General features: G+C 38.8%; 2 protein-coding genes and 1 pseudogene across 2 annotated transcripts; 2 read left to right on the top strand and 1 right to left on the bottom strand.

Annotated features, from left to right (window-relative positions):
- Positions 1 to 2243: 2243 nt before the first annotated feature.
- Positions 2244 to 5036, top strand: LOC124277258 (annotated as a pseudogene).
- Positions 5037 to 7350: 2314 nt separating this feature from the next.
- LOC124277257 lies at positions 7351 to 10435 on the bottom strand. Its single transcript, XM_046712907.1, has 3 exons — positions 9954 to 10435; positions 9390 to 9570; positions 7351 to 7559 (listed from the first exon to the last, which is right to left on the bottom strand). Exons 1-3 carry the CDS (start codon positions 10395 to 10397, stop codon positions 7351 to 7353), a joined length of 834 nt encoding a protein of 277 aa, XP_046568863.1. The 5' UTR covers positions 10398 to 10435.
- A 2630-nt stretch (positions 10436 to 13065) lies between these two features.
- LOC124277256 lies at positions 13066 to 13985 on the top strand. Its single transcript, XM_046712906.1, has 2 exons — positions 13066 to 13180; positions 13228 to 13985. The coding sequence occupies exons 1-2, from the start codon at positions 13066 to 13068 to the stop codon at positions 13983 to 13985; spliced, it is 873 nt and encodes a 290-aa protein (XP_046568862.1).
- Positions 13986 to 16651: the final 2666 nt, after the last annotated feature.

Genomic DNA, 16651 nt, shown 5'->3' with positions numbered 1-16651 from the left:
ATTGTGACAAATGACACGTCATGTTGGAGATCGAAACATATCTGTAAAGAAAATAAAAAAATCAATTAAACTTATGATTAAACATAGGCATATTTGGACATGGTAAGACATATTCTGTGGCCAATTATTATTTAGAAAATATATATAAACCTGTTTCACATCTTAGATATTTTCCCAAAACATCTGCATGGAGTAAAAATAAATACAAATAAGCATATTTTGACATGGTAAATTACAAACAACTTTCTGTTTTAATAATCAATAAATAGAATGCATATTATGTATATTCACTTGAAGAACAGTGGAAATGAAATGATATTTCATCTAAACTTCAAACATAAAACTTTACTGGTTGTTTAACATGCAAGTTTGTTGCACATGTTTTGTAGTTTTGTAACATTATCTCAAACTATCTGCATTGATATACTGGGTTTCAATGGAGAATATAAACTCTTTCACTTGAAATATGTATTGAAATATCACCTCATAAGTAAAATATTCCTGAATTATATAGTTCCATAAAAGATAACACTATCAAAAATATTTTTGCAGGTGATATTCTAAGTAAAACAGTACATTTACATCTGAAGGGTTTTGACATACACATATCTATAATTTGTTGTCAAGAAAATATTTTCTGCAGTGTTTGACCTTGACCTCGGCATCAATACAGGCTTTTTATTAACTTGAAACATAATTACTTTTGGGGACTAATGTTAATGAATTAGGCAAGCATAATTGATGTATAATACCAATAAGTGCTATGTACCTTGTAGTGAGGTTATAATTCAATATAAACAACTAATTATGAAAAGTAAACATAGATGGCTGCAGTCTATTTATAGTAACACCATGAAAAAAGATCTTGAAGTCTTTGATTTGACTCTAATGTGTGTAAAAACTAGCCCAGAACTAACTTGCCAGTTAGTTTGGCACTGTCATCATGTTTCTGCTTAGTGGTTGCAAAGTCACCTTCTTCTATTTTTTTTAATATATGCCCATGCTTAACATGTGGATATTGCATCTGAGGGTTATTTATATGCATTTGGTAAATTTCTGTGTTCAATTTTATTCATACATACCCAGATTTGGTCCACTTTGACAGGAGCTTGGCAGTTGACAGCTGTTTGTTTACATAGCAACGGTGCTATCTTCTTACAACTGTTTTTGTGTAGTTTGCTGAAAACAAAGCTTTGGGACCTTTTTTGGACACCCCCAAAAACATATTTCCCCACTCTTGATTTTTCTTGGGTTTTGTGTACATGATAAATAGACACCAGAGAACAGTATTCTGCAATAATTGGCCTGTTATCACAAATGTCTAGGTTATTTTATTTTGACGTCGATTTCTACTGGCCTACCAAGAGGAATATTGACGATGATTCCACCAGTTGACAACATACAGCCGTGGGACGATCCCGACTATGTTTTAAATAGACCTACTGCAGACTGGTATGCAAGCCACTTGCCTATCACATGTTCATGGAAAACTGATTAGATACTGAATTAACTTTTCCGCGGTCACGGTAAAATTTGCAGTCATGATAACGGCAATATTTGATCAATGTGTTGAGCCTGTCTTCCGGTATATTTCAGTATGGGAAGGAAGATCTAAACACTGAAATAGTTACGTTCGAGGTTCATGATGTTATGAAGGTTATTAAGTAACTTTCAGCTTTATTTCATGAAATGCGTCTTCTGCTAAATTTGTCCGTAAAGGATTTAGTATGGTGATAATCTTTTCTATGACATACGTACCGTTACGGAAGTCGATAAGTTCGATCTCACTACTGTATTGTAGAGAAGTACCCTAAATTCGTTAGTGTATGTTTTCGGAGAAGTCGGTGTATCGTCTCTAATATGGTGCATCAAACATCAGTTTTATTACATTTTCGATTTCCATACACGTGTAAAGCATCGGTTATTTGTCGTGATACTTAGTCATATAAATCTGCAAAATATACATGAAATGATAAAGACCTGTAACCTGCTTAACAGCTGATAATAGATATAATAAATATATATAGATGAAAAAAAAAGAACTGACAAATCCTTATCTAGGGTTCGAAATCGCTATATAAATTCTGCACCAGTGCAGGTGAAAATTGCCTTGTGCAGCCTATATCTCTTACCGGACTGCACCAGGTGCAGCTTGAAAAAAATCGTATTACATTCGAAGAATAATTTAAAAAATCGATTACTAAAACGTTTGAAACGTTAGCGATACGTAAACAGTGGTTTACTTCCGCATTGACAAAAATAGACTTGACCTAAATACGGGCTTCATTTGCATATTCATCATGACAATGAACCAATCACAAACGCTTTCTCGAGTTTTTCCTACGTCATTGTTGCTAACAGCCAATGAAAAGATTCAAAGGTCGTAACTTCATTGTCCTCGGATATTTCCGTGAGGACTCGTTTGCACTCGTTTTTAACTTCGGAAAAAAACGTTATCGCTTAGTAACGAAGTCTTCCGGCCTCATGTCAGCTGTCACACGTGTGTTCAACAGCGAAAATGTCTGGACCGGCGGGGCAATCAAAAATCTTCAATTTCTTCGCTAAAAAGACACTTTCAGACAGAAAAGAAAGTGATGTTGATCAAGCAAGTGATAGAAGTGCGAAACCTGCTTCAGGTGGACTTGATGACATAGAAGTGAAACCGAAACCAAGCACAAGTAGCGAGATTGCCGAGAAACGTACGAGTTCCGAAAAACTTGACACAGAACCAAAGGTAAAGAAATCTAAAACTTATTCGTTTCGAAATGAATGGAAAACAGGGCGGGACTGGTTAAAACATGATGACAATGAGAATGTAATGTTCTGCTCAGTGTGTCGGAAATTCGACAAAAGTGGGAAATCGAATGCGTTTCGTGCAGGAACAAAATCTTATAGATTACAAGAAATAAAAATTCACGAAAAGAGTGAAATTCACAAACGATCTGAATGCAGTGAACTTGCTGAACTTTGTGCTAAAACCTCATCTACTAGAGCGAAGTTGCCACTTGAACAATCAATTTCGAAAATGCATGAACATCAAACTGATATGTTGAAGGTTTTATTCACAACTGCATATTGGTTAGCATTAAATGAAAAAACATACAGTGACTTTCCAAAGGTATTGGAATTGTTGTCAATTGCAGGAGTTGACAGTGTGGGCATGAACTATGCATCAGATAAACAGGCCAGGGAGTTCATCAAGTTTATTAATGAATGGACAATGAGTGAAATTGTTTCTGAACTGAAAAAAGCAGAGTTTTTTTCGGTGTTGTGCGACGGCAGTACAGACTGTAGTACAACTGAGCAGGAAATAATGTTCATCAGATATGTTCATGATGGTTTGCCGAAGTCAGTATTTGTGTGTTTGTCTAAAGTTACAAAGGCTGATGCCAGTCATATCAAAGATGCAATTGTGGAAATGATGCATGACAAGTTGGAGTTTGACTGTGATGAATGGAGATACAGCTTAGTGGGTGTGTGCTTTGATGGTGCTTCGACAATGATGGGTTGCAAAAGTGGAGTCGCAACACGTATAAAAACTTTTGTACCACATCTAGTTGCAATACACTGTTGCTCTCATAGATTAGAACTTTCAGTAAAGGATTCAGCAAAGTCAATCTCCTACATGTCAGTGATAGATGAAGTTCTGTACAATGTGCACAGTTTCTACAAATATTCAGCCAATAGATGGGAGGGGCTGAAGGCTGCTGCGGAGGCTTTGAACTGTAGTCTGTTGCGTCCAGTTCGTGTTTCTGGTTGTCGATGGGTGCCACATCATGCAAGGGCTATCAAAGCTGTTCACCAATCGTATGATGCAATCGTGACACACTTGGAAAATGAGGCAAGGGTTGGCAATGCTCACAATCAGGAAAAAGCAAGAGCCATTTTGAAAGTGATACAGTCTATCAAATTCATTATGCTTTTGAACTTTTACTTGGTATTCCTAAACATGCTCTCAAAACTAAGTAAAGTCTTTCAGTCAGACAAGTCAGGCCTACACACTGTCCATGAAGCCATTGAAACAACATGTGCGGAAATGGAGAAGATGTCTGGGGATCACCTGAAAGATACCATGATGCAAGGTATTCATGTGACAGAGGTACCCAGTGATACCAAGAAGTTGTACCAATTCAATGTGTACTCCCTCAGCATACTTGAAAGGGCACCAAGCCGATCGAAGATTAAGGAAAAACCTGAAACAGAAATTGCTAACGCTGTTTCTGATGGTGAGAAAGTTGTGGCAAATATGCAAGAAAACCTTGCCAAGCGTTTTGACATTAAAGATGCTGTCTCAGCAGGATCATCTGTACTGAATCCAGATGAATGGCCAAGTGACCCAGATGTTCTCAGGACATATGGTGACAGTGAAGTAACAGAAATATTCACACATTTTCAAGCCCCCCTGACAAGAAAGGGATATTCTTTGGAAAATGTTCTTCTACAGTGGACTGGTGCTAAAAAGAAAATTCTGAAGATGAAAAGTGTTGAGGCAACATTATCGTTCCTTGCTGTATGGCAAAAGATGGCCCAGTTGCCAGAATATGGTGATCTTATGGCACTTGTGAGGATCATCATTACCCTCCCAGTCAATAGTGCCATCTGTGAGAGGGGGATTCTCACTTATGAAGCGTGTTAAAACAGACTGGAGATCTAAACTAACGTCAGACAGTCTGACAGACTTGATGTCACTCAAGCTAAATGGTCCAGCTCTGAAAGACTTTAATGCTGATGGACCAGTAAGTCTTTGGTTAAGTAAAAGTAAAAGGTTCCCAAGACAGCCGTATGGGAAGAGAAAACCCCTACCTACTGACAGTGACTCTGCAGCATGGTCAAGTGATGATAGTGATGATGACTTGGATGACTGAGTGAGTAAATCTACTAATGCTAGTATGTAGCAATAATGTGACTTACCATACTAAGAGTTTCAAGACTAACAATGATACCATGATGCACTTAATAGACTATGATATTAGTGCATCAAAACATTTTCTCCTTTTCATGCTAAGTTGTTCAGCTTTCTTTCACATGAATAAAAACAAAACAAGTGTATTTAATAGTTATTTTTTATTATACAAACTCATAAAATGGAACACATTAACGTGACCACTGAGGGTGCAGTCTGAGTCTCTTTGATGCAGTCTGGTATAAACACTCAACTGCACTTAGTGCAGGTACTGAAAAAAGACGAATTCGTACCCTGCATTAATATATATTGTCATATATAATGTGACTCGTGAATATCCGGGTTAGAATTGATTTTCAGTAACCCATGCATGTCGAAAGAGGCGACTAACGGAATCGAATGGTCAGGCTCGCTGACTTGGTTGACACGTCATCGGTTCCCAATTGATTGTGTAGATCGATGTTCATGCTGTTGATCACTGGATTGTCTGGTCCAGATACGATTATTCACAGAGCGCCATATAGCTGGAATATTGCTGAGTGCGGTGTAAATCTAAACTAACTCACTCATATATAATGCAAGCATGGTCAAATATAGCATATTTTGATGTCTCCAATTTAGCATTTTCTATGCAGTATGCTTCATTCAAAAAAAATGTCCTGAAAATTCTGAAATTTTCAAAAGAAAATCTGAAATCATTACATTTTGAAATTTATTTCATTGCCAGCAGTTCGTTTCAAAGATATAATCAAAACTTTACGTTTTAGATTGATGGTCCATGTATAGATCTGATGACTGATGAACAGCTCTCGCAGTATATTCCCGCATTTGGGGACAGATTAGCGCTGAGAGGATTTGTTAAACCTGTGAAGAGAAAACATGATGAGAGAAAACAAAGCTTATTTGAAAGACTGCGTATGAAACTGAAGAAAGGCTCATCTCCAAGCAAAGACAACCAATGTGAACAGAAATATGCCCAAGCCAAAAATGCAATGAAGGAAAGCAAAACGGTGGGCATTGGGTTGATGAAATTCGACAGGAAGAAGAAGGTTTTTCGACAAGTTCGGACAAACTCTGGTGGTGGTACACGTAGCACATCATTGCCAAAGACCTCAACAAAACTGGACATTCTGACCTCAGCTAAGACCATATTCTTTCCCAACGGAACCTCAGTAAAACTTGGAGAAGAAACGCAGTTTGACTTTGATGTCATGGATTACCAGTTTGTTAAATTAGAGGAGCAGTTCACAATACAGCAAATAAGTGAAATAACCAAGATGAAAAATCTTCGGTTCTACCTCATCATCAAAGACAAAGATCTGAGTGAGTTACCTGATGAAACTCCAGGGCCTAGTAAACCAATATCACCAGGAACTGGAGCCAAAACATCCACTATCACATCCTCGTCTGAGTATGAAGATAAAACAACATGTTACAAAACAACTTCCAAGAACGACATCCCATTGCATGGAACTGACACATCATCTAATGATTCTCTTCCTTCTCTAACGTCAATAACTAACACCGCTGGCTGGCAACGTGACAGGGGAGCATGTCACAGAATCCAGTATGGCTGATGTCTTATTGATTGACTCCTTTCCTCCAGTACAATCCTTCACAGCTGAGGTACCTCAGGATCCCACTATAACGGAACCTACAGAATCTAGCATTGATATTGATATGCTATTCAGTGAGTTTGAAAATGCACACAACATGGTGAAAAAACATACCATTCGCCTTCACAGAGGACATGTCTATGAGGAGTTGATGGCAAAATTCCGAGACGAATCTTTCAATTTTTCAAAAGATCTCTTTACATTGGAAATGGTGCTACCAAATGGCGAGACTGAAATTGCTGAGGATAACGGGGGTGTTGTACGAGATGCACTTACATAATTTTGGAAGTCTTTCGGTGATAAATGTACGCTTGGCAATGATTGCAAAGTACCTTTTCTGAGGCATGATTATTCAGATGCTGATTGGAAGTCAATTGCAACAGTGATTTTCTTCGGCTGGTCTACACAGCGGTACTTCCCTATTTGTTTATCAAAAGCTTTCATGTCCTGTGCAATCTATGGAATGGACATCTTTTCAGAGAACAAAAAAACCATGATATCGGATTTTCTCTCGTTTTTGCCGGAAGGTGAATCAAGAATCCTTTCTGCAGCACTAAAGGATGATTTTGACCAGGAGGAAGTCATGGACATTCTCGGGTCGCACGAATGTCGTGTGGTTCCAACCAAGGAAAATCTGGAGAAGATCCTGGGGGAAATCGCCCACAAGGAAGTGATCCAGCAGCCCATGTATGTAAAAGACTGCGGGTTCAACCAGTTAACAGCTCTTGGTTTCGATCTGAACACCAGTTTGGAAACACTGTATGTGTCTGCAAAGCCAAATCCCCGCAAAGTGATCAAGATTTTATCTTTTCCAGACGAAATGAGTCCTGTTTAGAGTGCGACATCTGGCTTCTTAACAAAGTACATCCGGGAACTAAATTCTGATGACTTATCAAAGTTTCTACGTTTTTGTACTGGTTCTGACTTGCTTCTCACAACTGGCAATGGAGAAAACAAGCCAATATTTGTCAGGTTCAACACCCTGTCAAGGTTATCAAGAAGACCTGTCGGCCATACTTGTGGACAGGTACTGGACGTACCTGAACAGTATGACAGTTACATTGAATTCAGGGCCGAATTCAACTCACTGCTCAGAAGTGACATTTGGATAATGGACTTTGTGTGATTTAATCCAGCCTCCCACTTTGACTTTTAACACCTCTTTACTCTGAGTTTATGTGAACTTTCTGGAAGTGACTTTATTGTTCACTTTTGTTCTTGTTGTGTGATACACAAGTGTTTTTATCCTAATCCCTCCCAACATACAAGATGTTCGTATAAAGTATTTTAATTTTAGAATACAGTTTCATTTCAAGTTTCCTTCAAAGGGGTCACTGTACAAAATGAAAGATCTCATTCTATATTGATATTTTTATATCATTTTAAAAAGTGTAAAATTATGTTGAAAAAATTATGTGTTACTTCATGCAGGCAATTGTTGCTAATGATTACTGTTCACTGTTCCAGTTGAGATTGTCACTATGAAGAAAGAGTGAAAAAATAAAACATCTCATTTTGTGTCTTGGTTATCTTTGACCACTATTAATTTGAGAGCTTAGCTTTGAAATAGGAGGTTGCAATGGAGTGATTGAAGTGGGTTTTAACAAGCACAGCGGTTAGCTGTTTGGCTTTGGTTCAAGAGGTTCCAGGTTCGAATTCCACCAAGGGCACAACAACTTAGTCTGCAATATTGAGAACTGTTCTACACGCAGTCAGGTTTGGATGCAATGTTACACAAAACAAATTGGGGGTGCGAGCATTCTTCCTGCAACAATACAACAGCCGATATAAAGTGAAATATTCTTGAATGCAGTGTTAAACATTTTTATCACGACGGCTGGTATTATTGCAGGAAGAGAGCAATGATTGGTTGGAATCAAAGAACCAAGGGTGGTACTACACTGAATCTCAATACTACTAGTACTCAAACTTCACTGTCTGCAGAATACAGTTCTCCAATGCAAAGACTCACCGAACCTCTTGGTTCTATGTTTAACGCGCTAACCACTGTGACATGTGCTATCATGAGTCTCCCCTTATCTAAAGTCGGGAACTGTTCTACACTCAGCAAATATACACAGAGCTTCGGGACATGGATTTTCGATGCTGACTTACTGCTAAGATTGGGCGACACCTATCTTTGTGCTAAGAGAGCTTCGAAAATCTGGGCCCTGAAACTTAAACCTAACTGAGAGCAGAACAGTAACGCCTATGCATGGATCGCTAGCTCCAGTCGCTGCTGGCAGGTGTCATAGCAGTTAACACAACGGTTCATTGGTTGACGACACAAATACTAGCCACTGTCATATTAAGAGCAATACTCTTGAAAGCGGCATAAAACCCCAACTCAATATTAAATTTCATTTAATTTCTTATACCAGATTTAACCGGATTAGCAATCCTGTTCCCTTGCACTTGTAAGATTTCAGCTTAAACTGTTTTTCATACCAACCCAACTACAAACAGACATGCTGCTATATCATTTTCAATATTTGAAATTGTTTACATATTTTGCATATTTCGCTGCTCAAATAATACTATAATATATAACAAGTACCAGTTCTACGAACTGCAGTCAATGGATTGAAAGCAAATGTGAAAAAATCTCTTATTTTCTCTGAACGAAAAAGACTGAGATGACTATAAAATGGCTTTATTCATGAAACATTTCTTCCATTTCTCATGTATGTATCTGCTATGTTCATCTGAGGAGCAAAGGTTGATTTTCAGACAGTTTCGTACATCAAAGCTCTTTTCTGATCTCACTTCTTAATGCAACAAATTCTTCTTGTCATCGGGAAACTGCCATTGCATGTCCTCCATGATCAAAGTACACAGTTCATGCACTGTTGGGTCACAGTTCACCTCACCTCTCGGGGTACACTCCTGTCTACAAAGTTCCAGAGAGGCTGGACACACATGCTTCAAATGATCTTCAGCTCCATAAAGTTGGGGAAGGGAGAATAGAACAGATGGTTTTCCACTAGGATTGTTTTTGTTTGCTCGTATCTGATGAAAGTTCCATGTTTGTGCAACATCTTTGATTTCCTTCTGAAATGAAAGGGATGAGTATATGTTACTATTTACTTATAAATATTCGTATCTGGAAAAGACAATCCAGTGAACAACAGCATGAACATCGATCTTCGCAATGGGGAACCGACGACATGTGTCAACCAAGCCAGCGAGCCTGACCACCCGATCCCGTTAGTCGCCTCTTACGACAAGCATAGGTTACTGAAGGCCAATTCTAACCCGGACCTTCACGGGTTACTGATATGACATCAAGTACAACATAGGTGTGATGACATAACACATTGACAGATTTTATTGTAAAGTGTCCATGCATGCATACATTTACTTTGAAAACATATTTTAATTCATGTAAATGTCTTATTTGCTTTATATGAACATATGAAAATATAATACCATACCTGAATGACATCAAGGAAACAGAACTGCACCAGGCTCTTGTCAAGGTAGTCTCCACAAAATAAGTCTTCATTTTTCAGGTGCTTGAACATGTCCATCCAGTATTGCACACACTGCTTTCTCAATATACCCCACCAAAACTCAATACGTTGGTTGTGGACACTTGAGCCATAAAGAAAGCTTTTACTTCCAGCAAATCTGTCGTTGTGGTCATGTCTAAGCAACAGCTGCATCTGCTCTACGTGCCTATTTTCACCACCAGCATCTGATCTGATTCTTTCTGGGCATCCATGCAGTCGTTCTACAGTGTCAAGATAATATCCAGCTACTACTTTGGGATCGTTGTTTGTCGTCCATGCATCCATCCACAAAACACATCTAGAAAATCCGTCCACACATCCGTGAATACATATGCCATAAGGTTTCAATTTATCATATCCGTCCATGTGTCAAAGTGCATTTGGGCCGGTTGAAATATAACTGCGGCATGCAAGGCGGCATTTCTTGCGATTCCTTACTCCTTCTGGGTCAATTAGATTCATAAGTATCAAAATAGTTTCTTTTGAAACTATGAGTCCGCTCTCCTGACATTTACGATGCATCCACCTGTAACCATTACAATTACCCGATGTGTCACACTGTTGCAAAATGAACAAAGCCACTTCCATATCAGAATGGCCTTTTCTCCTGTGAAGTTTGCATTTGGACAAAACCCTTTTCAGTGTCCTTACACTTATAATCATGCCATGATATTGTGCATATTGTGAATTTCGGCGTTAGATAATCCTAAGGAAAAAATACATAGAGATTATATTGTCTCTGCTTTGCTCCATTGTCATATGTCATACACAGTTCGTGTACAGAGAATTTGGAAAAGCGCATAATGAACGAAGAACATTTCATTTAAGTACTAATTTTCTTGAATTTTCAAGATAGGATGTTGAATTTTCAAGATACTAAGTTGAATTTTCAAGATAACAAGTTGAATTTTCAAGACAAGTTGAATTTTCAAGACACTAAGTTGAATTTTCAAGAAAGGATGTTGAATTTTCAAGATACTAAGTTGAATTTTCAAGATACAAGATGCTCAATAATAGCGTAGCGTGGCCCTAATAGGCTTCCGTACTTGTTTGCAAAGACACTGGTTTTTAATCATCATATCTATTTTCCCTCTCAGCATTTGTTAAGACAAAAGTACTTACTTTTTTAGTGCAGATTTCAAAGAAAATTATTATTATGGTTGCCAAAACTACGGAAGCCTTTTAGGGCCATGCGTTTTTTTTAATTTCTTCTTGAAATTTCAAGATACTAAGTTGAAATTTCAAGATGAATAAGTTGAAATTTCAAGATTAGTAAGTTGAAATTTCAAGATAATGTGTTTTACCATGCGACATGAAAATATATTTTAAGTTAATTATCTTGAAATTTCAAGACCATGCGAATCATGTGGTAGCTCACCATTTGGGGAATGTCTCTTCGATAGGAAGGATGGCTAGTCCAGGCAGATCTGAAACTACAGATGCTACTCGCACAGATGCAGTGAACGTAAGTTTCTCTTTCTAATAAATTTCAATGACAAGATACATGCTAGATACAGGTTTTCCTTTAGCGGCATTTGACATTAGAATAAGACTGTAGCCTTATCTTCTTTTTGCAGTTAGAGACGTTTTTGCAATTCCTTTCCTAAGTACCGGTGCGTATCATAATTTAACAGATATATGTGAGTGTTTAGCCCAGGACGTATAAAGTCGGTATAGAGCTTATTGTGTACGTCCCTTCTAAGCAAACCGGTTTGTCACAAACCCATGTTAAAGCATGTAGGAAACAACTCATCTATCTATGCCAAAATGGGCTTTGTTTTAAATAATACCGTCATGACAAATTGTATTTCTCACATCTTGAGCAGGCCTTTTTATGCCGTCCAAGTGTGAAATATATTGAACCATTTGAACATATGTGACGTCTGACATACGTCTGGCAAAATAGAGCCAGACGAGGTGATTGTTATCGCATGGCCGACTTTGGTATCACTCTGGTAACAAAACAGTCATGAATACAATCAATAATTAGCCTTATATGCACAATGAGAAACGACGTCATTGAATCCAATTTGACCATTACAATTCAGGCTGTTTTCATGGGTCACATAAACTTTCAGTGCTTAATCTAAAGTCTTTTCAGATTGAACAAGCAGAGATGGCTTCTCAGAAGAAAACTTCTAAACGGAAGCAGAGTTTATTTGATCGTCTGCGCATCAAACTGAGCCGACCGTCCACAAGTGACGACCCAACAGATATAGGTCCACAAAGTCGAAATGCTGTCAAACTGACAAAACAGGTGGGGATTGGGCTTATGAATTTCGAAGAAAAGAAAATGATGTATACTCAAGTCCGAACTAAATCAGGAGGTGGTACTCGGAATATATCGGTTCTGAAACAGTCAACTAAGCAAGATCTTCTTGCTCAAGCTAAGAAGATCTTCTTCCCAGAGGGACATTCAATAAAATTTGGACCCGAAACTGATTATGAGTTCAATGTCATGGACTATCAGTTTGTCATTCTGAATGAGGATGTCACTGTTCAGGATATGTCTGATCTTACTCGACTGACCAACCTGAGGTTTTATTTGGCGATGAAGAAGGTACAAGATACCACCACCAAAGATCCTGTCCCTGGTCATTGTGTCCAGAGTACCCATTCAAGACCGCAAACTTGGGGAGAAGCTTATCAAGATCAACCAGGACAACAAACGTTGGAACAAGGTCAACAGCATCAGCCACCAGGTCAACAGCATCAGCCACCGTGCTGGAATTCTGAACCACAGAACCAGGGGGATCAGCAGGATCACCAGGCACAAGCTGCAGGAAACACAGATGATCACAGTGATGATATCGATGAGTTACCAAATATCCTGCCTCTACATGCTGAGGTTGAACCATATTCAGTTGATATTGATCTTCTGGACAACTTCCTTGCAGATCTTGAACACCAGACAGCACAAGCCAATGTCAGCCAGCATACCATACGTATACACAGAGGACATGTCTTCCAGGAACTTAAAGAAAAATTCAAAGAAAAAACTTTTAATCTAAATAAGGATATTTTCAATTTCCAAATGATTTTGCCAAATGGAGAAATGGAGGTTGCCGAAGACAATGGAGGAGTCATGCGAGATGCTTTAGTAGAGTTCTGGGATTCTTTCTTTGAACAGTGTTGCCTCAGAAGAGTTTGTAAGGAGCCATTTATAAGGCATGATTATGACAGTGATGACTGGCAGGCAATTGCTTCCATTCTCTATTTCGGATGGAAGTGGCAGAACTACTTCCCGTTAGCATAGCAAAGTCTTTTATGGCGTGTTGCATTTATGGCATGGATATATTTTCAACAACAAAAGAATCCCTTATACCTGAATACCTTTCCTTCCTTCCATGTTCAGAGGCTGGCATACTCAAGGCATCCTTGGAAGGTCATTTTGAGGAGGAGGACGTTATTGATGTCCTCATTGTCCATGAATGTAGAGTTCTGCCCACAAAGGAAACTCTCAAGAGGTTGATTGGCGAGATAGCACACAAGGAGATGGTTCAGCAGCCAATGTATGTAAAAGGAGCATGGTTCGATAAAATGACTTTGTTGGGGTTCAGTCTTGGAGAAACATCCCTTGATTCACTGTATGACTCCCTCAGGCCAAACAATCGGAAAGTGATGAAGATGCTTTCATTTCCAGACGACATGTCCTTGCAACAGAAAAGTACATCGGAGTTCCTCAGAAAATATGTCCGTGAACTGGAAAAAGATGATCTCTCCCAGTTTCTCAGGTTCTGCACTGGGGCCAACTTGTGTATCACAGATGGTTATGGTCACCAAAAGCCAATCTACATTCGTTTCACAACACTATCAGGTCTGGCAAGGAGGCCAGTTGCTCACACTTGTGGACAGGTACTTGAGCTACCTGGCCAATACGACAACTTCCTTGACTTCAGGAAGGACTTCAACACGATCCTCGAGAGCGGTGTGTGGGTGATGGATTTTGTTTAGGAATCTTTTGTTATAACAAGTTTGACGTTTGGCGTGATATTTCCAAAATCACAGACTTCAATTTAGTTTGATACTTTCATAAGTATATTTGATTTTAGTTCACATTTCATGAGTTGATTCTGCTACAAATGATTAGCAAAACTCAAATATCGACGAGGACAATAAGAAACTCCGGTATTCCTGATTGAAGAAAAGTTTACAATGACGTTTATACTCATTTGTCAGGTTGATACAATAAAGTAGGTTTTTTTTATGACACCCTGTCATGTATTGCTGCCATTTGCATTAATTGTTTGATCTCATTGTTTTGATATCCATACAATGTTAAGTTACAATAAAAATAATGACCAGTTCAAGCACTACTGTGATTATATTTTGTGTATTTTTTCTGTGGTGTTTATTATGATGATTGGTACATCTTATCATATCCAATTCCTTGACAAAACCCATGATCTTTGAATACAATGTTCACATTTACACAACATATATTGAACTTAAATGCGAATTGAACTCCTATTTTGATTAGGTATGATGTTCAAAATGTTGTTGCATAATAATCTCTGAGTCGGTTGTTGATAAGCATGGAATGGTTTGGATTGGAAGGACTTTTCCCAGAGTATCCAATTGGCGGTGTTCCTGGAAGCAAACCTGGATATTCTCCCAAGAGGTTGGGGGGTAGCAGGTACGAAACCTAAGACGCCAAGAACAATGGGGACATGATCAACTTGCTACTTAGGCTGCGAACAAAAGGTTGTGCAAGCGAGGCCACCATATTTGCCATGTTTCTCCTGAATCTCGTCAAATACATTACTGTCAAAAGGGACAGAAAATTCAATGATATAAATACATTCATTGGCCTTATCAAAAAGTTCAAGATTAAGTTTGTTAGATGGAATTCTTCTGAGGCTGTACATGAGCCTATTCCAAGTTTGAAAGCATCATTTTCAACGACGCCCTGGACATATTCAGGGTCGTACCATGGATGCACCGCGGAGTCAAAGCCACAGGCATGGCGGAGACGGTAGTAGCAGCAACTAGCCATACCATCATGCCGTTTAAGGTATGCTGTTTGTGCCAAGGAAGGGCATCCACTCACAAGGTGTTGGACAGTCTCTGTGATTTGATTGCAAAGTCTACATTACATGTTAATATTTTCTTTAAGAATCACATTTTGGCGTTTGCAAAAAGAAAGCCCCCAGTTTCACATTAAGACCAGGTGACTTCTTCCTGGCGAAGGAGTCCGCTGGATTGCTCTTCTGTTCCCCACACTGCATGTACACACGATGTGATGGTTTCTCAGAAAGCTTCTCCACGAATAACCGACTCTGGACAGACTTGGTGAAGGACTTCACCTGGTTTACTACCATCGCTGTACCGTCCAACAATAGATCGCCATCAACAATATCAACCTCAAATTTCAGATTCTGTCCAGCAACCTTGGCATGCTTAACATGGCTGTGGAATTCCTTGTTTCTTCATTGACATACATCACCAGAGGACCATCTGACATATAAGTACACACAAAATTCTACCATGAAAAGCCTCCACTTAATCAAACCCCGACCTTTCGAATTAATTTGCATTATATAAACGACTGAGAGTGGAACGAGGGTAGTGGTCTCTGTTATCAAACATGATCTTCTGGTCAGGCGGTCAAGACTCTGGATGTCTTGTTTTATTTAATCAACTACTCCAGAGGAATAGGAAAGGACTGGCACAGCAAAAGTATTGGTGACTATGACCGTGTCTCAAGCATTTAGCTCTGAGCTCCAGATTCTTTAAGCGAGTTTATTACTCGGCCCGAAGTGTGTCTTGAAACTGGGCATTCTGAAGCTTGTTTCGAACTTGCATTCCAAGATAGATGTAGGCCTGATCTTCCGCAAGATGCTCATCCCCCTTGTAACTTGACCAATCCATCATTAATTACCCTGACTCTTCAAATGAAGAGTATTACATTTGTCGAGTCCAAATGTCATGTCAGTATCATTAGAAAAGAACTTGACAAGGAGAACCTGCTCTTTCAAATTGTTTATTATTATTATGTCACAGAGTTTGGGCATATTTTATCATTACGTTCGTCACAAAACTACTGATGCGGCGTTATAACAATCACTGTCAACAGAAAGGGACAAATATAAATTACTCAGATGTAAAAGAACAATATCTAGCTTGATCTTTCCTTTTACAGATCGGGGAAATCGTCCTGTTATTATGATAATGATATTGTTCATTATCTCGTTCACTCAGAAGTTAATTCAGAAACAGTTCGTGTCGTATTTCTCTCCTGAGTGTTAAATACAGTTCACTTAATTCAGTCTTATCTTCTGGAAACTGCAGCTGTTTTTCCTCCATGATCAGAGCACACAACTCAAACACTATTGGGTCACAGGGCATTCGCATGTCACGTGTGGTGGCCTCTTCCTCACACTGTAGCAGAACCTCTGGGTCGACAGTTTTGACGTGGTCTGCCTTGTCGTATAATGTTGGTAACGAATACAACACTGCTGGTTTACCATGCAGACCTGGTGGGGTTTTCTTGTTGGCTCTCATATGATGAAAATTCCATGTGTGTGCCAGACTTCTGAGTTCATCCTGAAACAGACAAATTGCTATCCAAATTTGTGATGGTGGTCAAGAAAGAGGATGGGTCTAACTGAAGAGCAAAT

Source organism: Haliotis rubra, unplaced genomic scaffold (genome assembly GCF_003918875.1).
Source record: "Haliotis rubra isolate DU_JTF1 unplaced genomic scaffold, ASM391887v1 Scf22, whole genome shotgun sequence".
Classification (NCBI taxonomy): Eukaryota; Metazoa; Mollusca; class Gastropoda; order Lepetellida; family Haliotidae; genus Haliotis; species Haliotis rubra.
The sequence above is the reverse complement of the archived record's forward strand: the minus strand, read 5'-3'. Positions and strand labels throughout refer to the sequence as shown.